This window comes from Megalopta genalis, chromosome 1 (assembly GCF_051020955.1).
Source record: "Megalopta genalis isolate 19385.01 chromosome 1, iyMegGena1_principal, whole genome shotgun sequence".
NCBI classification, from domain to species: Eukaryota; Metazoa; Arthropoda; class Insecta; order Hymenoptera; family Halictidae; genus Megalopta; species Megalopta genalis.
The window spans coordinates 31344411-31371483 of NC_135013.1; the positions used below are offsets into that span (position 1 = coordinate 31344411).

The window sequence follows — 27073 nt, forward strand, 5'->3', positions numbered from 1 at the left end:
CGAGTGCATAGGGTTAATTGATTTACCAGTAATTGACCAAATGCCCGTCTAATTTTTGGGCATAATAAAAATGGCAAAGGAATAGCAAAATAGTATAAAAAGAACATCAGCATAATAATAGCAGCAATATTAATAATAAAATCGTAAGAAAATTGAAACAGTGGTTACATTCGCTCCGTAGAAGAGTGCTAAGAACAGCAGCCGAACCGAAGGATAACAGGTCTCCCATTTATTAAAATCATCAACGACAAAGTCAACGTCGTTTAGTTCCAGTGTTCACCAATGTGAAATTCCTATACGAAGGATCAAATACACAGAAATCGTGACACATTGATGAGTCACAAAAATTCGGCGAAAGATCACGGATTATTCAAATTAATCGATTTGGCGAGGCTATGGTTGGATTAGGTGTAGTCAAGGAGACTAGAGACTCGGCCATGTACAGTAATAAGGTAATTCTCCGCAATTTTCCCTCAGCTTGTGAACAAAAATGCACAATTTGAAAAGAGAGAAGATACAATTATTCGAGTCTCGCGACTCATTTTAAAAATCGCCGATCGCTCAATAATTATAAAATCGATGCGCGAAGCCGAAATGATCGCATCTCCTCTTCGCAAATCGTCCATTTCGTTCACAAGCCGAAGAAAAATCAAGGAAGAATTAACTGCACTTCGCGTACGCCGACTCTAAAACAAAATGAATGAAATTCGTGAAAATTAGGAAGAATTCGCTGTACAACCGGTACGCGGCAATACAGAATTTATACGATGTACGATCGGAAATTCTGATGACTTGCTGCGAAGACGACGAGTCTCGTGTCTCGAAAAAGCGTGTGTTGCTTAACGAACGCGAAGGCATTAGGCGGTCACGGGAGGTCGTCGTACAGAGGCTCCGTCTCTCCGAGGAGAAGATAGCCGATCAGCCAAAGAAACCGCATTCGCGTGTCGTGGCCTGGCGGGTGACATTCCATAAGCCGCCATGGGAATTCTCGTATATGGCCGTCCTAGAGCGGCTCCACGGGAGACGGTCTTCAAGCCGCGGAGGACCCGTTATCGGGACCAACAGCAACAGCAGCAGCCCGGCTTCGTTCTCCTCTTGTCCGCCTTCTAAGGAGCACCTAACGATCTCGCGCCGCCGCGTGTGTCGCAACCGCCACGATTTTTGGTATGTAGGCCGCGGCGACAATAGCTTCCCTCGTCCCTTTGCCCCCCCCCCGGCCCCCCTGGATCCAAGATCGGAATAATTGAATCCTCCGTGCTCTCCGTTCTCTACGCTGGCACGACGCGACGCCGCGCGATCGATGTATCCAGCTCGCTAATTACTCCCGCCGCGAGAACCGATCGATCTCGAAGGCTCTCTAAGGCCTCTCTCGGGCTCTAGAATTTTTCGACCGCGATTTTGACACCTGAGAACGCTCGCCGGGACAGGTAGAACCGGTTGGCCTGGCAGCCGCGCGATACTATCGATCGATCGGTGCAACGCTCGCTCCGCGATCAGCAGCCAAGAGTTTCGTTCGGATCCGATGATCGATTGCGATCCGACGTTTTTCTCGCTTTCGGGTTTTTCATGCATTCTTCGGCTTCGCGTTGGCGCGTACAGTCGCGTCTTTCGAATGGAAATCACTTTTTGAGAGCTTTTCGCGCGGAGTGGCTTCAGTTTACGATTCGGTCAGGAGATGCAGAGTTTTCTTTTTTTGGATGTTGGAGAATGGGTTTTTTTGGTGTTGGACAATGGCTAGAGTCACGTTTGCAGAAATTGCGATCGATTGAAGTATCAAAAATAATGTCATTGTATTTTTTCTCATCTTTTTCATCGAAATTTAGTTAACCATACATTGCTTTGAACTTTCATTCTACGTTCAGATAAAATGATCGGAGACCCTGACCTTTTTTATCTCGGTTTCTGTCGTCCGATCCAACAATTGCAACGTTTGCTAATTTAACTCTTTGCATGACGACTCTGTGGCGCCACTAAGAATTGGTATACTATTTTTCAAAATCATTCTAAGAGCATCAGACTTGTTTATATTTAAAAGAAAGCTATTAAAATTGCATTGTACTTGACTCGTTTATATTTAAAAGAAAAAGCTATTAAAATTGCATTCTACTTGACTCATTTATATTTAAAAGAAAGCTATTAAAATTGCATTGCACTTGACTCGTTTATATTTAAAAGAAAGCTATATATATATTTGAAAGAAAGAAATATATATATATATATATATATATATATATATATATATATATATATTAAAATTGCATTATACTTGACTCATTTATATTTAAAAAAAAGCTATTAAAATTGCATCGTACTTGCCAATAGGCTCAATTTCATACGCATAAATCGCAATAAATTATATAAAATAGAAACACCATAGATCAGAAATCATGTTTTGGATTTCGAATTCGAATAGCTTCGACTGCAAAGGGTTAAGAAGTTATTCCGTTTCGAAAGGTGCCCACACACGTATCTGTCGACGACTGTACTCTATTCTGTCCTTATCTCGACGATTCTGCCGGTAATTAATTAGCCTGTCAATCGCCTCTGGGAAATTATTATTACCCGAGATCAATAGCTACGGTTTTCTTGGCAGATATCTAAATTGCCTTGGCAGGCTTCGATCGTGATCGGAGTAACTTAAGCAGACTTAACTCAGACGAGATCCGATCGTTTCTTTCTGTAAAGGACTCGTCGAGCCTCGAGTTTGAAGGGCGCGGAATCGATTCGAACGGGTCACGACCGCCATATTTGCTCGGCTCGCGGTTTTTCCGGCCGTCTGAATCGGCGGAAGGATAAATAAATAAAGCCGGCGGCAAGGTCTCCGAGATACGACTGTCGTCGACGACGACGACGACGAGGAGGACTCTTCTCGCGCTGGGAAACGAGGTCTCGTATCCTCTCTCCTTCGGTGAAATTCGGAACGCGTGACCTCGTTTGACCTTGACCGGGGAGGAAACCCGATTGGCAACACGGACAGCTGGTCGCGGTTCGCGAATTTCCCATTTGCATACGGCGTCGCTCGAACGATTCTTCACCGCGCAATGTACGCGTACGTACCCCCATGGATCGATCGTGTTAACATCGGGTTACGCAACGGGCCCCCGGTGTTTCGTCACCGAAAGCATGGTTCTTCGTGCTCGCAACCTTGTCGCCGTTCGAGTCGAAATACATACATACATACATACATGCCGTGTTCGTAAATCCCGGATGGAATGATCAATCGTTTCTGTAATCCGTTCCGCGAACGTTATCGATATAAATGGAACACGCGGCTTAAGAAACGACCTCCGCGACGGGATCGATCTTGACACCGTGTGAATCATCGTGCCCCGCCGGCTCTAATTTAGAAGGTTGACGCAGCAAAACGGGGGAGGAGTCATCGCTTGTTAGCCTCACGAAAATTTTCGCGACGAAAGCGGCTACCATTTTTCGCTGGTTCCGCGAAACGCGAGAATTTCGCGCTGATTCACGCCGGCCTGCTGACGCCGGCTAAACCCGGAGAACTCGTGGCGGGAGGTAAAGGGTAAACTCGTCGTTCCGACGAGACGGCGCCCCGGACGGCGATAAATTTCGAAAAATTAGCCGCGTCGAAATTTCTTCGACCAACATCATTATTCGCAGCCCCGTTTCTCGCTGATATCTCTGAAATCACGGTCGCGATCAAATACTTCTCCTTCCTCGAGCTTCGTTTCAACGATCGTTCGCGCGGAATTCGGCGCAGCTCTCGGCAGCACTTGATATTGAACTATTGGGTCGGCAACTAAGTAATTGCCGATTTGTTCAATGAAATAAAAAATTTCTTTTACTTGGAACGAAGTTTAATCTGTAATGTATTTTCCATTTTGTTCGATGACCTTTTGCCATCTCTTTGACAACTTGAAAATTCCACGCTCGTAGAAAGTCTCATCCTTTTCGGCCAAAAGCTGAGTTAAGTGAGATTTTACAGCGTCATCGTCGTTAACCCTTTCGATACTACGGGCCACTATAGCGGCCTTCCATAAGATGCCACCGAGGTACTACGGGCCACTAAAGTGGCCCTCCATAAAATGCGACTGAGGTACTACGGGTCACTATAGTGGCCCTCCATAAGTTCGATCGTTTGTCGCGAATAAAGTCAGTGCTTACTGCAGAAAGATAATTCACCTTATTTTTCTCTCAACAAGGGATAAATAGATATGCCTTTATTTTTTCTTTCAATTTTGTTTAACTTTATTTGGATTAACCCTTTTGCTACGGGCGGTTTCTCCGCTGCAGTACCCCCGCAACGATCGACGTCTTGTAGCGTGCAGTGATGTCGCAGCGCGCCGTTCAGCAGAAGTACCGCGGCGGAAAATCCGCCCGTAGCGAAAGGGTTAAAAGTTTTACCACGAAGTGTGTTGTCCAGGGATCGAAATAAGTGGTAATCCGATGGCGCGAGATCAGGGCTATATGGTGGGTGTAACATCGATTCCCAACCAATATCCATGAATTTTTGCCGAGTGGACAAAGACGTGTGCGGCCTAGCATTGTCCTGCTGGAAAATGACACCTTTACGATCGACCAATTCTGGTCGCTTTTCCTTGACCGCTGCATTCAATTTGTCCAGTTGCTAACATTCACGATAATAAAAAATAACATAATAATAATAATAATTTTATAATATAACATTTACGGATATCATAAAAATGGGAGTGAGAGACATTTATAACTGAAATCGGCAATTACTTAGTTGCCAACCCAATATTTCAGCTTGAAAACGTTCTGAGTTGCCGCGTCAGACTTTATTATTTGTTCACACAAGAGTTTCATAGAACTGTGGTGAATTCAATTATGCGAATAGAATTTTAATTACTGAAAATTGCGTGGATTACTGGACTCTTCTGTACACTTTCAGAATTTAAATGTAAGCACTTTGCAGCTGTTGCCCATGATGGTTCTGCATTCTGAACTATTGATCCTATCATGCATATGCTTTGTATAATTTTTGTAGAAAGTACAATTCTTGTGTAATTTTTAATATTTTTATTAGACCTGTTAGTATTGACCAATTTTGGTCGCTTTTCCTTGACCACTGCATTCAATTTGTCCAGTTGCTAACATTCACGGATAATAAAAAATAACATAATAATAATAATAATAATAATTTTATAATATAACATTTACGGATATCATAAAAATGAGAGTGAGAGACATCTATAACTGAAATCGGCAATTACTTAGTTGCCAACCCAATATTAAGTAAACCACTGTGGAATTGTTTTCACTATAGTCATGGCTTTATTTTGAAGAACGATTAAAGCATGGGTCCTTGCTATGCGACCGAAAGATCGAGCGACATGTCGAAATCAACGCCGTCATGCGTCCACAGATCTTATCGGTCCTAGCATAAACAGGCGAGATAAAGGCCCAATCGAAACAACAAAGCTGCATTGTCTTAACAATTCAAAGAAGCAATATAGACATTTTTGTATATTATCAGATGATAATAATGATAATAATACATCGAACGACCTCGGTTTCACCAGAAAAGGAAAATTAGTTTTTTTTCATCGTTGGAAGCGCGAAGTCTTTAAACGGTTCTGCGCGAGGAACAGAAGGAGCACTTCTCGACAGTCAATTAAACATCTGGAGCGTATTGTGGTATCGCGTTTTGTCGCATTCGTTAATATCCGACGCACAACACGACATCGAGGCGGTAGAAACTCCAGGAAACCGGCAACGTTTCCAATCCTGTCGCGCGTTTAATCCAACTATAGTAATGTCTCCGTAATTGACGCTCAAATTGTCCACAAAAATGGACGATTCGGGAAGAGAGGAGATACGATTATGCGAGGCTTGCGCTTCGTTTTCATAGTTAAGAATTGACAACAATTATAAAAACGAGCTGCAAGGCTCTTCCCAAATTGTCCTTTTCTGTTTCCAAGCCGAGCGTCAATTAGGGAGAACCTGCTGTACAGTAATGTCTCTCTAACTGACGCTCAGATTATGCACAATTTGGAAATAGGAGATATGATTATTCGAGTTTCGCAGCTCGTTTTTATAGTCGTTAGACAATTCGTAACTATAAAAACGAACTGCAAGGCTCGAATAATCGTGTCTCCTCTTCCCAAATTGTCCAGTTCTGTGCACAATCCGAGCGTCAATTAGAGAGACATTATTGTAATTCCTGTATCAGCGACGATTCCTGTATCAGTATATCAAGCGACTGTTAAGTCGTCGTCGTCGTCGGCGCCGTCGTCGACGGTACGAGAGGGAAAACACCGTGAAAAGTGGAACAGAGGGGAGAAAGTCGCGCACCGAGGAGCTAATGCAGATAAAATCGGTTTCGAGGCTGTCTATTATTGTCTTAAATCGTTGCAACGTTGTGCACCGCGGCTACGGCCGAGATCTCCGGCAACGACCAAAGAAGACCCCGCGAGAGCTCGCGGCTGTTGTTCCGATCTCGTTCGAAACGCGTGCGTGCGTGGTTCGCGAGCGCGCCGATTCATTCCCTCGCCCGGCAAATTAGGGGAACTCGCTCGCAGCGTGCAACGTGCATCCGGTCGCACGTGTCATTGCGAGTGACGACACATCGATAAGAACGACACGCATCCGCGCGGACGGCTATCACGTTTTCGCGGCCATGATTTACTGTTCCGTTCGTGACGGAAACGCTGTCAGATAACGTTCCCGGACCTGTCGGGAAGAACTGCGAAATGCCCGCGAGAGCCTGCCGCTTTTTGCGACTCAATTTCACGATGATCGTGAAAATTCAGCCGGGCCGTCTGCCTTTTAATTCACTTTAATTCTCTTCGTTCGATTCTACCTTTATTCTCGTTTTCTCCAGGCTTTGTTTCCGGTTTCTTCGTTCGTCGGCTTTGAATACTTCTATTTCTTTTTTTTTATAATTTATTTATTTATTTATCTATTTTTCTCTTTTTTCCCCATTTATTTGCATTTCTTTCTTTCTGAGTTAATTTTGTTCCGTATAAAATTTTAATACGTGAATTTTCGTTATTATCGGGTCGTTCGGAAAGTTGTTTCGTTTTTCATAAAAAATTTCATGCCTTTTAATTCACTTTAATTCTCTTCGTTCAATTCTACCTTTATTCTCGTTTTCTCCAGGCTTTGTTTTCGGTTTCTTCGTTCGTCGGCTTTCAATACATTTATTTTTTTTTTTTACAATTTATTTATTTATTTATCTATTTTTCTCTTTTTTCCCCATTTATTTGCATTTATCTCTTTCTAAGATAATTTTTGTTCCTTATAAAATTTTAATAACATTAAATTGAATTTAATGTTTAGTGAATTTTCGTTATTATATTAATTTATATATTATATTGTATATCAATTTTCGTTATTATCATTGATATCATCAATTTTTGATATTTCGTTCTCTCCTATTTCAATCCGCTCTCACTTCCGTCCCCGTTCCCTTCTCAAATTTAATTCCGACTCGATGTCACTTGTCATCTGCGTATAAGAGAATTACATACATATAAATTATTATTGTCTCGCGGGTCCCCTCTACCTCGATTTGCTTCCGCTGCTATCCTCAACCACGTTTCTTTCCAATCTTATCTCACCTCGCAACCATAAAAATTCAGCGCGGGAATTATTACTTTTATTATTACGTTTTATGCGAATCTTCGTTTCGCAAGCTATTTTTTCATACGCAATCCGGACTCCCCTGCTCTCCGCAGACCCCGCTGCAGGATTCCTTTGTCAAACACGGGCGACGGGCAAATATTGTTGTTAGCATTTCGCGCCACCTTCGAGCGGACGCAGGTTACCATTACGGGGGGACGAATGCGGGCGCGGGTTCGCCGACGCAGGTGTATCCTCGGCGACTGCATTCGCATGCGATCGTTAGGCGACTGGGCGTCGTGGACTCTCGGAGGGTTCAAGGTCCAACCAGTTCGGAGTGATACCTTGTTGCGCTCGGAATAATGGAAAGAAACGTCCTGGGAGTTTCTCATGAAGTCAGGGACCTCGTCCTTAGGTTCATTGCCATAGTTTCCGTCCTACGTCTCCCCCCCTTCCCCCTGCCGGATCGCTGTCAGGCCCTTTCCCGCGAAAACGACCCCATCGCGAGCTGTTGAATCGGTATTCGAACGAACAATCTTTACGAGACTCTCTTTTGCACAGCGGAACGCAATATTATGCGCGCTAATAATACAACGACGCGCTAATTATAGTTAAATCGCGAGGAATTCGTTCGTTAGCGTTTACGCCTAGTAATTGCATGAAAGAACGAAACGATGTAGGGTAAGAGAAAGAAACGATTTGTAAAAAAAAAACACACAGAGCGAATAATTCTCGCTGCGTCGATTCGGTATTAATTTGTACGAACGATTTGTACAATCGTAGTCGAATTAGAACGAACGCGTTTGCGATTATTCGCGCGTCGCTGCACGATGATGAAACAATCGAGGATGAGAGAACGAAGCCATTTACAGAAAATGCACAATGACGAGTGCGCGAGCGACGTTGAATCGGAACCAGTGCATTTGTAATTATTAGATCGCGGGTTTATTTATTACACTTATCAGAAAAGTAAACACACGAAATAGAAGATCGTGAGAACGTTGAAAGAATTTTTCGTATAATGTTACACTATCTTCGACTTATTACAGCTATACGAAAAATCGAAGCCACGTTAATTTGTATTCTGCTTCTCGCGATTGCCATCGAAAGTTTTTATATTGCCCGATGATCCGCAGTCTAGCAATTATTCGCGCAGGAACGAAACAATTCGGAACAAGAGAACGAAAGAACGGGAAAAAAATGTACCGAAAAAGCGCAACGATCCGCCGATGGTCGACGTCGGATCGGAGCGAACGCATATGGATTTGTAATTGTTCGCGTTCAGCGTCGTTGCACAATAATAAAACAATCCTGGATAAGCCGTTGCCGACTGCTGACAAAGGAATTAACAGAACCGTGCGTAACAGTTTGCGCTGTTCAGTCGGTCGCGGTTGATTCGCACAGCTGACTCGAAGTTGTCCGAGTTAATCCGGCCGAAGAGTCCTGCGTTTACGCGAGATTGCACGGTAAACGATGGGCGAGCGATTTTTTCTCACGGCCGTGTTATCTCGCGGAATCGCTTGCATAATACGCAAGGCGTAACAAAGAGATACGAGCCCGCCACCGGGAAAAGCGGAAATATTGAATTACTTTCTTCTCACGGCGCCACCCATAAATCTTGGTCGCCCGTGCTCCCGGATAAACGGCGTTACCCGTTCGCATTCGGTGTCGTTTCACGTTCACAATCCCGGATAGAACCTCGATCGCCGACAGGAAATTGTTCTTCTTTTCTGGCAGACGGCTTCCCCGACGACCAACTCCTTGTCGCGTCATTCTTTCCGGAAACTCCTTGAATCATTTTCGCGCGTTTCACTCTTTACGGCGTTGCATATTTTGCCTACTATTTTATACTTCGTTCTACGCCGATGCTGCGATTCTGTTGGTTCATTGCTGATCGGATTTTCGTTATACAGTGTGTCCCAAAAATGTCTCGCAATCCGAAAGTAGCGGGTTCCTCGGGTCGTTTGAAGCAACTTCTTCCTTTACAAAAATTCTCTCCGAGGCACCGTTCACGAGTTATTAACTAAAAACAGTGACCAATGAGATGCGAGCTCGGCTGGCGCGAGGCGACCGAGCCAATGACCGGAACTGGGCTTCGCGCGCTGGTTGGCTGGGCCGCCTCGCGTCAGCCGTACTCGATTCTCATTGGTCACTGTTTTTCGTTGATAACTCGTTAACGGTGCCTCGGAGAACATTTTTGTAAAGGAAGAAGTTGCTTCGAATGATCTGAGGAATTCGCCATTTCCGTATTACGAGACACTTTTAGGACACACTGCAGATACACTGTAGCGTTCTAAGTATGTGCTCGCTATCACGAATGAACCGATTTCGATAAAAAGATCCACAAAATGCGTTGTTCGAATTTCCTGATAAAAGAGCGAAGAAGCAAAACTTTCTTCGTATTTCGATCATTTTCATCGCATAAATGGAGTTCCGTCGTGCTTCGTCCTACGGGAAATTTGTTTCCCAGGACTTCCGTATCGAGGAACGATCGCAAGAGCTTCTATCGAAAGCTTCGCCGGCGTTTTCGCGTCGAACGTCGAGCGAAACGGCGACCCGATTGCGCGGCATTTTCGGAACAAGCGCGAATCGGCTTGTCTTCCCATCCGGCGATCGATAAATCCGCACGGTCCCGCGATCGATATCTTCTCGTCCCGGTGCGTCCGAGGCACGTTGCATTCAAATCCGACGATATTGCGTTACACGGCCCCGATCTCTGCTCGTCCGTAATGCGGCTTCTTCGCGTTATGATCCGTGACCGCATTTTTTCCACGGATTGCCGTTCAACCCGAATTCTCTCTCTCTCTCTCTCTCTCTCTCTCTCTCTCTCTCGCCGGGAGTGCGACCGGGGGGCAACGACGGAAGGAAATCGTCCGCCATGTCGAAAAATTACTTTCGAAAATCCAGCGACGCCGGAACTGGACCGGAAATCGAGCGACGTGCCGCCGCCGCGCGCGCAAGGCACCGGCACGATTTCGAGCGATGGATTCGATGGATGGATCCAAACGCCGGCGGGATCCTCTCTCGGAGCGGAGAAATTGCTCCGAGGGATGGGAATCGACCGAAACCGAGGTCTCGGTTCTGTGAACCCGCAAATCGACCGATTCTACTCGGGTCTATCAAACCGTGCTGCGAGGAAACGGTTACACAAGAGATCCTCGGATGATGTTCCGTCCATTTTCATTTTCCACGTCGAGCCAGCGAAACAGCCGCATTTCGTATTCCAAGGAGAGCAGCGTCGGTGTTCACGACATAGCGAGCACCTGCAGTCATAAATAATTTACGAACGCGTCGTGCCTTAAATGCGTGCGGATCGAGACGGATTACGATCTAGAGGAAATCGTAGATTTCACGGAAAATCGACGAACTTGTGATTTCGTGCCTTCTTCGATCGCGTTTCAGCGCATTTCGTCGCTTCGATGCAATAAACAGTTGTCAGCAATTCCGTGTTATAGAGAAATACAGCAGGTTCTCCCAAATTGGCGTTCGGCTTGGAAATAAAAATGGAGAATTTCGGAAGAGGAGATACGATTATTCGAGCCTTGCGGTTCGATTTGTCAATAATTATAAGAACGAGCTCTGCAGGGCTCAAATAATCGTATCTCTTCTTCCCAAATTCTCCATTTTTGTGCACGATCTGAGCGTCAGTTAGAGAGACATTACAGTACAGTAGGTTTTCTCTAATTGGCGCTCGGCTTGAAAATAAAAATGGACAATTTGGGAAGAGGAGATATGATTATTCGAGCTTTGCGGTTCGATTTGTCAATAATTATAAGAATGAACCGCAGGGCTCAAATAATCGTATCTCCTCTTCCCAAATTCTCAATTTTTGTGCACAATCTGAGCGTCAGTTAGGGAGACATTACTGTACAGCAGGTTCTCCCTAATTGACGCTCGGCTTGGAATTAGAAAAGCACAATTTTGGAAAAGTGGGCTCGATGATCGTATCTCCTCTCCTCAAATTGTCCATTTTTATTTCCAAGCTGAGCGCCAATTGGCGAGAATTTTACTGTACAGTAATGTCTCCTTAACTGACGCTCAGATTGTCCACTAAAATGAACAATTTGGGAAGTGGAGATACGATTGTCCGAGCGCCTGCACATTGTTTTTATAATTGTTGACAGTCGATAACTATAAAAACGAACCGCAAGGCTCGAATAATCGTATCTCCCCTTCCCAAATTGTCCATTTTTTCTGAGCATCAGTTAGAGAGACATTGTCCTATGACACAATCGAAGAACAATCAACCCGCACACGTTATTTAATACTAGATTTACGAACCACAAGAAACAGCTATTTTATATTAATTTGCAAAAGTAACAATAAGACATTTATTCTGATGTTTAACCAGCGTTATTGTAACACTTGCCGCAAGTAGAACCTATACATTGAATAAATAACTCATAAATCGAGTTTATCTCGATTCTTATCTTTACGATATGAATAATCGTAAATTAAAGAATCAGTGAGCCGTCATTTTGACGGGTTCCGTAAATCCAGCGTTAAAAACAAAAGCCAAATGATTTTTCACATTTTCATCCTGGTACGACGACTCTCACGAAAATCATTAGTACACTTGGACTCACGATGGACTCTAAAATAAAAAGTGCGAATGTTCGTCTAATTTTAAATAACTGCGTCGGCGATATTTTATGTTTAAATAACCCTCTAGATAACGGAAGCAAGGAAAATCGAACTTTTATTATAAAATTGAATGGTCATACAGTAATGTCTCCGTAATTGACGCTCAGATTGTCCACAAAGACGGACAATTTGGGAAGATGAGATACGATTATTCCGAGCCTTGCAGCTCGTTTTTATAATTGTTAAAAATCGGTAACTATAAAATCGAGTCGCGAGGCTCGAATTCGCAAGGCTCCTCTTCCCAAATTGTCTAATTTAGTGCACAATTTGGGCGACAATTGGGGAGACATTACTGTATAATTTTCTGCACCGGTGAAAGTTAACTTAAATTATACTCATGCGTACCGAATCGGACAACATATGGACGTCGCAAACAGTCGCAAGACTTCCCTGCAAGTTGCAACCTGCAATATTTGCGGAGGTATGGCCGCGTCTTGGCCAATCGAAGGTCCGAACGACTTGGTCAGGAAACGCGAGACAAAGTCGAAGGACAGAAAGGAGGTGCGTGTCGGAGACGCGACCCTGCTGCTTTTCATTGAAGGCCCCGTTTCCAAATCGACAGGATGTCCATTCACGAAATAATGAAAGCCGACGGATACGAGCGGGTCCGTCGGTGCAGTGTCGGGGGACGCGTGTCACGATGCGGGCGCCATTAAATGTCCCGTGCACTTAGGCTCCGTATCGCGCTCGCGCGCGCGCGCGATGCTCCCGCCGTTCGCGTTCCTTTTTATCTGAAAGCCTCCGATAATAATTTTCGGGCGAGACACGTGTTACCGAAGTCCGCGAACACGGTGTCGCGGGTACAGCGTCGGCCAAAAGTTGTCGTCCAAATAATTCATCTGTAACACACCTGCCGAAATTTCGGCGCGTTACCTTTCGCGGATCAACGCGAGATCTTTCGCGATCGACTCGGCGGTCTCGTATCTAGATCGCGGATTTTATCCACTTACGAGAAGCAGCAGCGATTTATCGAGAGTAAAAATAAGTTGTTACTTAATTCCTGTGTTCCGCAATCAATGGAGAATACAGAAGATCAATTATCACTATTGTGTTTTGTACAGGAAGGACAGCAATCTTTCGATTGGCAGCGTATTTTTGCAATCGATGTCATATTTTCTTCGATGTTGAGCGTTTTGTAAGATAACATCGAAAGCGATAACGCGGAGTAATTTCCTCTCGATTTTTCATCGGCACGTAACAACAACGCAGTTAGCATAATTAGAGAGGGTCATCGGATTTATTCCCGATGCTTGCGTCGGTATTTTAACGCGACGTGTACGGTGTAAAGATGACCGGTTTTACATTTTTTCTTCTTGAATCGAAATTACGAAGGCTCTTTTTCTAAAGGATAATTAAGTAAATCCCATTGTTCAAGCTTATATTATAATAAAAATGATGATGAGCGTAAATAGTATTTTAACATGACGCGTATCGTGTCAAAATGACCGGTCTTACATTTTTTCTTCTTGAATCGAAATTACGAAGACTCTTTTCTAAGAGGCAATTAAGTAAATCCCATTGTTCAAGCTTATATTATAATAAAAATGATGATGAGCGTAAATAGTATTTTAACATGACGCGTATCGTCTCAAAATGACCGGTCTTACATTTTTTCTTCTTGAATCGAAATTACGAAGACTCTTCTTTAAGAGACAATTAAGTAAATCCCATTGTTCAAGCTTATACCGTAATAAAAATGATGATGAGCGTAATATAGATTCGGTCTTCTCATTTTTATAAAGCAAAACGGACGCGAGTTAATTTTACAGCTCGGTAGGTTTAGTGCCAAAATCGCTTAGCACGAGCCGTACAGCAACTCGAGCAAGTTCTTCGGATAAAGTATGCTCGACTACGGCCTGGAATGACGATACGCGGGGACCGCGTTTCACGCGCGAATAGGCATGCAAACTGGCTTGAAATCTTCTTAAGAGGTAGAAACGACGCCGATTGGGCTTCGCGTCAACGAACGCGAGTGCAAATAAATTCCCCGAGCTAATAAATCCATTCACCGTGCTCATTATCGACTACGAACGAAAGCAATCTCCTCGACACAACAAAAATATCGAGTACGCGAGGCTCGCGCTTCGATCCATTAGCAAAAATTCATCACCGTGGCAAAGATAATTCCGGTGGACGTGTCGAGATGAATTTTTCGAGTCGAGGATCGACGAGAGAGAAAGAGAAAGAGAGAGAGAGAGACGCGTTTTCTTGGAACTCGGTCGAGACGAGACTCGAAAGTCATCTCGCCGGATTCCACGCATAACCGTTCCGATTCCGAGCGTTCAAGTTTTCTTTTCTGTTTGGCCCGCAGGTCGGCGACGGAGGCATCATAGTGCTGGACGCCACGTTGGACGCGTCGACGACCGATGACGCCGAATGGGAGCTAGCCGGCGGTCCGCCCTCGCCGTGCGACGTCTCGTTCTTCAACGACAACGTGCTCATCAACGGCCGCAGCAATCTGTCGAGGACGCCGCGGAATCACAAGGTAACACCTGCGATCTCTTCTATCCATCGTCGCACCTGTTGATCGCCGAGACAGTCGCCGCCGGGTCTCAGACTTTCGTCCGCGTTTCAGATTTATTGGGCCGCTCTTCGCGCTCCCTCGTGCAATTCAATCTCGTCGATCGGTTGTTGTCGCTCGCGCGCCTCTTCTCTAACATTTTACAGCCCCGCTTTTCCTGTTCCAAATGCGTTTGGAATTTTTTACGATTATATGAAAGTTTCCGTCGAAAACTACGGGATGTCGTAGGAACGCGTCGATCGTTACGGGTGACGTAATTTTTTGATCGGAGTTAGACATTGTATCGTTACATATTTGAGAGGTCGCTGTTGGGCCTGGCAGATCATCGAAAGACAAAGAAATCAATCGCTTTATACATACAGAGTGTCCCGAAAATGTCTGGGAGGTTCCCGAGGTCATTTGAAGCAACTTTTTCCTTTGCGAAAATTTTTTCCGAGGCTTCGTTCACGAGTTATCAACGAAAAACACTGACCAATAAGAGGCGAGCTCGGCTGGCGCGCGGCGGCCCAGCCAACGAGTGCACGGAGCCCAGTTCCGCTCATTGGCTCGGCCGTCTCGCGCCGAATGATCTCGCCTCTGATTGGTCACTGTTTTTCGTTAATAACTCGTAAACGAAGCCGCGGATCGCATTTTCGCTAAGGAAAAAATTGCTTCGAGTGACCTCAGGAATCCCCTACTTTCGGATTGCGAGACATTTTTGGGACACCCTGTGTATATATAATCAGTGTTAACTTTCCGGTCTCAGATTCCTCGAATAAATTGCCTCGGAGTTATCGAATTCGTTGGACGAGTTCCGTAGAACGTGTTCACGGAGAAACTGAAGCAGGAAACTGTCGCAGACATTCCTAACGTTGCTATAATTTATTTAAAACGGGAAGAAATTCAAGCGTATCATATGTTTGCTTGAAAAACGATTTCGATTGCTAATTAACTGATTAGAAATGTTCCGTCGAGCGGACCCGATAGCGAGCGGTGACAAAAGATGAATTCTAGTAACGATCTGAGGGATTCTAGCAACGATCGATCGATCGATCGACGATTATGATTACCGTGAATCGTAAAAGTAATCGCAAAATAATCCATTGCTGCTCTGCAGAGGTGGCGGATGAGAGTTCCATGCTTCTCTCTCGAGGCCAATCAGCATGGTTCTGTTTTTGCGGGGGAAAGTGGACCCGGTGAAAATTCGTGCCGGAGCAGGAAATGTTTTTCTCTCGAGCGAGAGAAAGAGAAAGACTGAGTGAGAGAGAAAGAGAGAGAGAGAGAGAGATCGGCACGGAATCGGCGGTCGTTTTGCCGCGTTCCCATGAGCCACGGTAGATTAACTCCTCCGACGAGCGGCTCGCAAAATTGTAGCCGGTTTCGTGCTTGCCGGCAACTTTTACTTCGCGAATCGGTGATAGGCCGTCGCCGTTCTGTCGTCACGGGAATCCGCATGAATCCGCGCGAATCCCATCGCGTCGGCTCCGTGAGAAACTCTCCGGATCCCCGTTAACGAGGACGATCAGCGACACTTGTCGCATCGACCGTGGAATTTGTTTAGTCGGCCGGCGCACGTGTTCCGCATTTCGCGACGAATCCCGTCCTAGACGGGAAAAAAGCTCCCGGCCCTTTGGCGTCACGTTAACGACGATGACGTCTTAACGAGGCAGTCGAACTTCCAGAGACGCGGCGGTCCATGGAACCGCAGGAATTCGCTTCGTCCAATTTGATTTTCTTCTTCCTCTTCTTCCAACGTTTTTCTTCTTCCTTTCGTTTTTCAATTAAAAATTATTTTCCAAGTTTAATAGCAGATTCGAAGCATTCATGGCAGAAATGAATTTTACCATAGGACCGCCGGGACCATGGAACTGCCGCAAAGCGCTTCGTCCAATTTGATTTTCTTCTTCTTCTTCCAACAACGCGATTTCCGCCAGCTGTTTCCTTTCGTTTCTCAATTAAAAATTATTTTCTAAGTTTAATAGCGGATTCGAAGCATTCGTGGCAGAAATGAACGGAACGAATACAAAACAGCAAAACCGTTAAAAGCATTTGAAAGTTTTGCTGTACTATATTCGTCCTAGCGAGCCTGGTAGAAAGCAAATCACTTTCAATCGTTCCAGTTTCCTGCGAATAAAAGATCAGCTTCCCTTGGAACGATCATAAAATTCGGAATCGATGGAAAACGGCGTTGATCTCGCTGACTGCGACAGAAAAGATCAGGGACCAGTCACGTTTCAATTTCGTCCGGGCTGTTGGATGACTTTGTTTCGCCGTGGTAAAAATTCTGGAGTTCGGAACGGAACAGAAGCTTGCCGAAAGAGCTATCCGAGGCATCTATTGGATTGGCAACTAAGTAACTGCCGCTTTGTTCAATGAAATAAAAATTTTTTTTACTTGGAACGAAGTTTAATCTGTAATGTGTTTTCCATTTTGTTCGATGACCTTTTGCCATCTCTCTGACAACTTGAAAATTCCACGCTCGTAGAAAGTCTGATCCTTTTCGGCCAAAAACTGAGTTTTGAGATTTTACAGCGTCATCGTCATTAAAAGTTTTACCACGAAGGGAGTTGTCCAGGGATCGAAATAAGTGGTAATCCGATGGCGCGAGATCAGGGCTATGTGGTGGGTGTAACATCAATTCCCAACCAATATCCATGAATTTTTGCCGAGTGGACAAAGACGTGTGCGGCCTAGCATTGTCCTGCTGGAAAATGACACCTTTACGATCGACCAATTCTGGTCGCTTTTTCTTGACCGCTGCATTCAATTTGTCCAGTTGCTAACATTCACGGATAATAAAAATAACATAATAATAATAATAATTTTATAATATAACATTTACGGATATCATGAAAATGGGAGTGAGAGACATCTATAACTGAAATCGGCAATTACTTAATTGCCAACCCAATATATTATCAAAACCTTCTCGTTGAGACTGAAGCTAATCCTTTTATTGGTTTCAATATTAACACTATGCCGTCCGGTGGCACCACGCTGGTGCCATGCAAAAACTATCTGTTGTATGCCGGTGGTACCACTTTGGTGCCATTTTAGAAAACTGAAATAACATTTGAACTATATTTTTTGGGTGTTAAAAAAGTCAGCAAGCTAACTATAGCATTGTGGTCGCTTTTCCTTGACCGCTGCATTCAATTTGTCCAGTTGCTAACATTCACGGATAATAAAAAATAACATAATAATAATAATAATAATAATAATTTTATAATATAACATTTACGGATATCGTAAAAATGGGAGTGAGAGACATCTATAACTGAAATCGGCAATTACTTAGTTGCCAACCCAATATTTGCGAAATCGACGGAGACACACGCTCGATTACCGCAAATCGATCCCCGAACGGCAATTTTCCCTTTAAATACGACGACGTTCACCGGAGAGGTTCGGCCGTGAAAATTAATGACGCGCTTTGCGCACTGTTATACCACATTAATTATTTGGAGCGTTTTGTCTGCGGCTCGAAAGGAGATCGTTTAATCCGCTTTCGAGTTATGTTAACACGAGCGGCGTGCGTCGGCGGCGGGCTTGAAAACGTTTCGATGATCCGTTCCCGCTTGCCGGCGGGGAGAAGAAACTAAAAGTTCCTGCCGTCTATTGTATTGTGATCGCGGCTTTTACCATTCCTAATGAGATCTCGCGCGATTACCGTAATAATAATCGCCTTCTGTTTCGATCAGCGAATTCACTTGGCGCCGCTGTTCACTTGCGCTTGCTGGACGAGAGCGATCATCCTGTTGCCATCTCTCCGCGGATATTCGGCGAGAGAATTTAAGTAGCTGGACAGAATATCGATGGCAGAATACGATAATGTCTCCCTTATTGACGCTTAGATTGCGCACGAAAATCGAGAATTTGGGAAGAGGAGATACGTTTATTCGAGCTTTGCGGTTTGTTTTTATAGTTAAGATGATAGTTTGTCCCAAATTGTTCATTTTTGTGCACAATCTGAGCGTCAGTAAGGGAGACATTACTGTACTTTCTATCTACAGTTAATGTCTCTCTAATTGACGCTCGGATTATCCACAAAAACGGACAATTTGCGAAGTGGAGATACGATTATTCGAGGCTTGTAGCTCGTTTTTTTATAATTGTTGACAATTGATAACTATAAAAACGAATTGCAAGGCTCGAATAATCGTATCTCCTCTCCCCAATGTGTCCATTTTTCTGGATAATTTGAGCGTCAATTAGAGAGACATTACTGTACTTTCCAATTACAGTAAAATCTCCCTAATCGACCCTCTGCTTTTACATAAAAATGGACAATTTGGGAAGAGAGGAGATACGATTATTCGAGCTTCGCGACTCGTTTGTTATAGTTACCTATTGTCAACAACTACAAAAACAAGCCGCAACGTTGAATAATCATATCTGCTCTTCTCGAATTCTGCATTTTTCTGCACAATCTGACCGTCAATTAGGGAGAATTGAACTGTCGAATTTAACTTTTAACTGTATCGCGAGGCTCCAAAGGGCAGGGGCCGACATCGAAAACGGGACCGAAGCGTTGAAATTTACAAGCGAAGCATGTACAATGCTAACCGTGCACAACGACCGTGGACAGAAAACCGAGATCGGTAACGATCCTTCGGACTCGTGAAAACGTGAATTCATTGTGGACCCCGATGGACCATAATCGCGATGGCCGAATCGCGAAAACGGTTGACCCACTTTAAAGGCGATAAAACGACGCAGTTTATTGTCGGTCGAACACTAGCGTTAACGAATCCGGATAATTGTGTATCGACGATCTCTCGCATTCCTCGGCGAGATCCCTCGCTCGTTTTTTGTATTTTATTCGATATCGTTCTTGCCGCGATTGCGTAGGATCCAGAAGGTTCAACAAAGTCGATCACTTTAAGTCCCTGGCACTCTCCGTCGAGAGAGAGAGAGAGAGAGAGGGAGAGAGAGAGAGAAAAAAGGGGGGTGCAAACCGTGAAGATCTTTGATATCACTCCATGGTTAAGAGTGGTAGCAATTAGTTCCTTGAATTTTTTTAAATGATAATGTCCGACTGAAACCGTGGATCTCCTTATCCGTTGATTTTTGGAGTACGAAAGAAAGTGGTTCCATGGCTGGCTTCTACTATAGTGGGCCACTTTTGTCGGCCACTGTAGTAGAAGTTTTCTTATAACTATGAAAACTTGATAACTTCTTAACTAGAACGTAATAACTTTTTTAAAACTCAACCGAATGACTTGGATTTCTTTTCAAATGATACAGAAACTAGACGATGACTTCTAGTCGATGTTTCTAACGCCTCTATTAGATGCTAAAATGCCTTTTTTAAAAATTTTGCTATTACTTTCCCTTGTGAGCCCAATAAAAAAGTTAGAAAAGCGAGAACTTTTCATCTTTCTTCGTCATTCCAAGTAATAGCAAAATTTAAAAAAAGCATTTCGCTCATCGTCCGTTATCATTTAAAACTTAAATTCAAGTCACACTTAGTGCTCAAGTCACTTAATTTGAAAAAACTTATCGCGTTTTAAAAGGTGTACGAACACTTTCACGGGCCACTGTACACCGTGATTCTGATTTTTGGAGTACGATAGAAGGTGGTTCCATGACTGACTTCTACTACAGTGGCCCACTATAGTAGAAGTTTTTTTGTAACTATGAAAACTTGATAACTTCTTAACTAGAACGTAATAACTTTTTCCAAACTCAACCGAATAACATGAATTTTTTTTTTAATGATAGGGGAACTAGACGACGACGTCTAGTAGATGTTTCTAACGCCTCTATTAGATGCTAAAATGCCTTTTTTTAAATTTTGCTATTACTTTCCCTTGTAGGCCCAATAAAAAAGTTAGAAAAGCGAGAGCTTTTCATCTTTCTTCGTCATTCCAAGTAATAGCAAAATTTAAAAAAAGCATTTCGCTCATCGTCCGCTATCATTTAAAACTTAAATTCAAGTCACACACTTAGTGCTCAAGTCACTTAATTTGAAAAAACTTATCGCGTTTTAAAAGGTGTTCGAACACTTTCGCGGGCCACTGTACACCGTGATGCTGATTTTTGGAGTACGATAGAAGGTGGTTCCATGACTAGCTTCTACTACAGTGGCCCACTATAGTAGAAGTTTTTTTGTAACTATGAAAACTTGATAACTTCTTAACTAGAACGTAATAACTTTTTTCAAACCTCAACCGAATAACATGAATTTTTTTTTAAATGATACAGAAACTAGACGATGACATCTAGTCGATGTTTCTAACGCCTCTATTAGATGCTAAAATGCCTTTTTTTAAAATTTTGCTATTACTTTCCCTTGTAGGCCCAATAAAAAAGTTAGAAAAGCGAGAACTTTTCATCTTTCTTCGTCATTCCAAGTAATAGCAAAATTTAAAAAAAGCATTTCGCTATCATTTAAAACTTGAATTCAAGTCACTTAGCGCTTAAGTCACTTGATTTGAAAAAACTTATCGCGTTTTAAAAGGTGTACGAACACTTTCGCGAGCCACTGTACACCGTGATGTTGATTTTTGGAGTACGATAGGAGGTGGTTCCATGACTGGCTTCTACTACAGTGGCCCACTATAGTAGAAGTTTTTTTGTAACTATGAAAACTTGATAACTTCTTAACTAGAACGTAACAACTTTTTTCAAACCTCAACCGAGTGACTTGAATTTCTTTTCAAACGATACAGAAACTAGTCGACGACTTCTAGTCGATGTACGAGGGGGTGTACGCGTTAATCCGGCTTAATCGCGTGACGATACGTAACGCCCGGCGGTGCCATGTGCCGGGGATAATGGCATCGCGGGACGGTTCTTTGGAGGCCGGCCGAGCAAAAAGCCCACCGAAAATTCCATGTGAAAGGACTACTTCGGCCCGAGAGCCGAAGGGAGAAAAACGGTCCGGAGGCTAGCACGGTGTCCGCCGCGCGCTTGCTCGCCCTTGAATATTTTACAATCTCTTTCACGAGGGAAAGTGCATTCCCACGAGGAACGAGGGCCCTTGGCAGCGCCGTCACGTCGTCGTCGCTCGCTTTTTCGACTCGAACGAGCACCCGTCGCGCGATCTCGTTCGACCGGGTGCCATGCATCCGATTAGATTAGATAACGAGACACTGCGTCATTGGACGTCGAAGCTCCCACGAAAAAGAAAGAAAGAACGAGAAAAAAGGAAGAAGGTCGAGAAAAAGTGCCGCATAATGGAAAGCTTCGATAAACGATAAACCCGCGATAATTGCTCGCCTCGATAACGCGTCGCGAAGCTTCTCATCTCTCGCGGCCGCCTCTCTTCAGCGTCTCCTATACATGCCCCGAGATAACGCTCCGATTTTCCCTGTCGAGCGGAGCGTAAACACCGAGAGACTTCGGCCGCTTTTACCGGCGCAAACGCTTTACGATTAAATTAGCGATTGGATCCGCGCGAGTCGTTTTATTTTTAACAGTTCGCCGGCGGCGACGCTTCGCGGCACGGTGACCTGGAACACGTATTTCGATGCTCTCGGGGTAGAGATATTGGCCGAGAGGCGCTTTTGAAACGACACGCCGTGCGTCTCTCGAAAGGAATGACGCTGTATCGTGACGTTGCATCGCGCTGTTTACTCTTTTTATCTTTAACGAACGATCGCGTGGATTCTGCTTTGTCGATTCTCAATGTCTCAATCTGCAGATGTATTAAGTTGGGACAACGAGGGTACTACAATTTTATCGACAATTTTATGTTATTTGATAAGTATGAGACAAATACTAAAATAAAATAATATGAAAATAAAATAAAAAGTAAATAAAATAAAATAAGTATACGTAATAAATAAAATAGAAATAATAAATAAATAAAATAAAATAAATATACATAGTAAATAAAATAAAATAATATGAATATTCATAATAAATAAAATAATATAAATATACATAATAAATAAAATAAAATAAATATACATAATAAATAAAATAAAAATAATAAATAAATAAACTATAAATTTTTATAGTTACATATTATATTACGTTTTATTTTTCTCGTGGACTAATAATTATATAATAATCTGACTCATGTAACTTTCACGTTCCGATATTAATGATAAATTTATTTACGAGAGTAACCCTTTCTTAAAGAAAAAAAAATAACACGAGAGAAGAAGGACTACAAATAAAAATTCACAACAGAGAATAATAGTTGCTCGTGACGAATAATCGATGGGACGAGCAATCTTTCCGCGTTGCTATAAACGCACGACTTGATTGATACAACAGAAATGTCCATAATTGGTCCGGCGTGATTCGACACGTAACAGGTGATAGAAATCATGCATTGGTAAACACAATTAATGGAAACGATTCAATGATCGCGGGACAGGGAATTAAACCCTTTACGATCTTGTTCTCGCGAGCACGAATGTCGAGCATTCCGTCGCATCGTCGATCGTCCGAAGATTCGAAGATCCCGAAGCACGGGATCATAATTGCGACCGTGATTATCCAATCACGATGCGATGTTCCAAAGAAAATTGCGCAAACGGTTACGACGTACCGACGTTCCTCCGAAGGGGTAGTCGCATCGATTGCGCAACGCGACGATCGGGACGACAATCGTCCCCTCGACGATTGTGCAATTCCGCGGGCGCATTGTTTGTTTGAATTTTCAGCGGGCAATTAGCCCGGCAAACCCTAACCTTTAATAACGTTACGCAACGAGAGTGTATGAAGAATCGAAACCGGTAAAACGATGGAATTTGCATATTCGAAAGTTCCCCCGCCCGATATCCCCCCTCTCCCCCCTACCCTGGAGAAAACGTCGCTCGCGAGGAATGCCTCGTCGCGGAAGCGGGGGCGAGCGTGTCGCGCCGGTTATTGTCCGGCGATCGATCTTCCGGAGAGACCAGCCTCGAGAAAACCGATATCTCTCGGATCGATTGTTCGCCGGTCCGTCGTTATTTCGTTCGGGATTTACGCCGCGGCGTTGCTCGTCGACCGTGTCCGATCGATAGAAAACGCTCGCCGAGCCTCCAGAACACCCGTTCCACCACGTGGAATTTCTCGGGCCGAGTTATCGTCGAATCGAATTCCCCGACTGGAAAATCCTTGGAAAACACGGGCGCCGGGAGCCGATAAACTTTTTCCTTCGGAACAAGTTTATTAACTCCGCTCGCGCCTGGTCCGATCGGAATCTCATCGCCGCGTCGAATGTCTCGCGAATTGAAATTGTTCCCAATTGTCGAGCTTCGATTTCTTGGCGCGATCGATTTTTGGATATGCAGTTGCTTCGTTTCGAGTTTGGTCGAAGAATTTTTTGCGTCGGTATGCGACGGTACTCGGACAGCGCACTAATTTCTCCCTAATTTTCCTAATTTTATTAACTCCGCTCGTGTCTGGTCCGATCGGAATCTCATCGCCGCGTCGAGTGTCTCGCGAATTGAAATTGTTCCCGGCGCTGGGAATCGTCGAGGTTCGATTTCTTGGCGCGATCGATTTTTGGATATGCAGTTGGTTTGCTTCGAATTTGGTCGAAGAATTTTTTGCGTCGGTGTGCGACGGTACACGGACAGCGCACTAATTTCTCCCTAATTTTATTAACTCCGAGCGTGCCTAGTCCGATCGGAATCTCATCGCCGCGTCGAATGTCTCGCGAATTGAAATTGTTCCTTCGATACTGGGAACCGTCGAGGTTCGATTTCTTGGTGCGATCGCTTTTTGGATATGCAGTTGGTTCGTCTCGAATTTGGTCGAAGACTTTTTTGCGTCGGTGTGCGACGGTACACGGACAGTGCACTAATTTCTCCCTAATTTTCCTAATTTTATTAACTCCGCTCGTGCCTGGTCCGATCGGAATCTCATCGCCGCGTCGAATGTCTCGTGGATTGAAATTGTTCTTTCGATACTGGGAACTGTCGAGCTTCGATTTCTTGGTGCGATCGCTTTTTAGATATGCGTTATTATAACGCATTAATTCGAGACGAACCAATATAGTGGTTCGTCTATATATTGGTTCTTTTTATATTGGTTCACGAACAGCATACTAATTTCTCCCTAATTTTCCTTCAGCTTCGGTAAACAAAAATGGACAATTTGGAAAGTGGAGACACGATTATTCGAGCCTTGCAAATCGTTTCTATAATTATTGACAATCGATAACTATAAAATAACGAGCCGCGAGACTCGAATAATCGTCTATTAAATTGTCCAATAAATTGTCCATCCTTGTTTACAAGTTGAGGGAAAATTAGGGGAATTTACTGTATTTCGCCACCGTTTAACCATCGAATGACAGCGTTCGGGCCCGTTCCGATCGTTTCTTACAAACGTTCCATCTAAATTCCAACGTCGCCGCTATTAAGTTAAACGAGACGATTAATCTTGATCTTCGGGGAACAAGAAAATTGATGCACACATAAAAATTCGAATGAATTCATTTATGGCCGGTATACAATTTTCAAAAGCGACCGCTGCGGACGCTAAACACGTTCGCGGACAGTTAACGTTTTAATGAGCTGCAAAAATGGACAGGCGATTTATCCTTGAAGTAATTGCTATGGTCCGTATTTTGTTTAGTCGCATCTCGTCCGAGTAGCCAGCTAATGAGAATTACATTAAACGCACAATGAAAGGGCAAAGTAAAATAAGAATACTCGGACGAATCGTTGTTCAGTCATTGCATTAAATCGCATAATAATTCCAAAAAAGGAAAAAATAAATAAACGCCACACAGAATTGAATTCACGATAACGTGACTTATAAACTGCTATGCTATTGCATTCGTGCCATTTTGCATCACAATGGAAACGAAAATTACAGCGATCACGAACGCGTTAAGTGTTCCCGAAGATGAATGACATCGGAGACACGAGGCATCGTTATTTCCAACATTCCGTCGCGAACGTCTCCATATAAAATAAAAGAATCCGCTTGCTCGGTTCGCTCTCACCGATGCCCTCCTCACGGTTTATCCAACGTAAACGCGTCCCGAGAGATTTCGAAGCGTTCGAGAACGACGTTGCAGATCGAAAGCCATTGGCCCCGGCAGCGAATTTTCCACACCGTCGGCCAGAGAATGTTAACGACTGGCTGGAACGTGTGTGCCTCGGATGTCTGTTTCCTCGGAAAGCGTATTCAACGCCTATGGAAAGCGTGGTACAAAGGCAATTACAAAGCCGAAGCAAACAGCCGGTCGTTCGCTGTTTGCTCGCTCGCTCGCGACACAGTTCCGCTCGCGAAACGCTCGCTCGCGCGGGCCAAAACCGACGAGGAGGTACGCTCGTCGTCTCGTTGCGAGACACCTTGAGAACAGAGTTTCGCAGCGCACGGAGCGGCTGGCTTTACCCTAAACCGTCTCTGGTATGACCGAAAGCAAACGTGTCCGAGCTTGGCAGCCGTGCCGCCATAAAAGTAAGTATCGCGTAAAGTTTATCTCCGGCGCGCGCGAAAGTGCGCGTTTCCGCGCGTGCACGAGCGCTTGGAAACGGCTCTCGGCCTCGATCGGCCGGCCGTTCGTTCGGTCGCCTCTACGCTATATTTTAATTTTATTGAACAGACCGGAGGAATTCTAACGGTGAAAAATTACAAGCGCGCTTCGGAACGCGTGCCTGGAACTCGGGACCCGGGACCGCGTTGCTCAACCCCGTTTGCATCTCGCCGGAAAAATCCGACAAATTACTCCGCGCTACGGTTACTTAACCACCTGCTCGGCCGAAGGTGTCCGCGGTTTTCCCGCGGCCCGTTCTCCGATGAACGAGCGAGAGAGATCGATGGAGATCGAACGGACATTTTCCGGCTCGTCGCCGCACCGAAGCACCATCGCGAACTTTCGAACTCTCGACGCGAGAACAACGTCACTTTATCGCCGAGATCGCTTAAGAAATCTGTAGCTTCAGTCTATTGCTAATGGCATAGTCAATTATACGTTCCCATAATTATGTTAACAGCCGGAAGGAGGTGATTCCCGAGGTCATTTCAAGTAACTTTTTCCTTAGCGAAAATGCGATCCGCGGCTTCGTTTGCGAGTTATTGACGAAAAACAGCGACCAATGAGAGGCGAGCGTGGCCAGCGCTCCGCCTTTTCGGTTAATGTCGCGTTGCGCCGGCCGTCTGACGCAGCGGCAGTGGTCGCGAGGGCGGGGCGTCAGCCGTACGCGTTCTCTCATTGGCCGCTGTTTTTCGTTAATAACTCGCGAACGAAGCCGCGGACTGCATTTTCGCTAAGGAAAAAGTTGCTTCAAATGACCTGAGGAACCCTTCGAAGACCTTTAGGAACGCTTCGTTTCCCGGAAATACTATAAATTTCGGACAGTAGAACTAGGACTGTAGAACAATTTTTGAACATGCTTGTTCCACGGAAAGTTCATCTAGCGTCGCAAGGCGTTTATCATTTCCATCTCTCGGTTTCTTTATTGGAGAATAAATCCGCGCGTCGAT

General features: G+C 44.3%; 1 protein-coding gene across 2 annotated transcripts in view; it reads left to right on the plus strand.

The window, feature by feature from the left end:
* The window catches only part of bif (protein phosphatase 1-binding protein bifocal), a 75282-nt gene that overhangs the window by 19025 nt on the left and 29184 nt on the right, over positions 1 to 27073 (plus strand). For both annotated transcript variants that reach the window (XM_033465845.2, XM_033465844.2), the window contains exon 2: positions 14501 to 14674. In XM_033465845.2, the coding sequence (XP_033321736.2) occupies positions 14501 to 14674 (174 nt within the window). The remainder of the gene's footprint in view (positions 1 to 14500; positions 14675 to 27073) is intronic.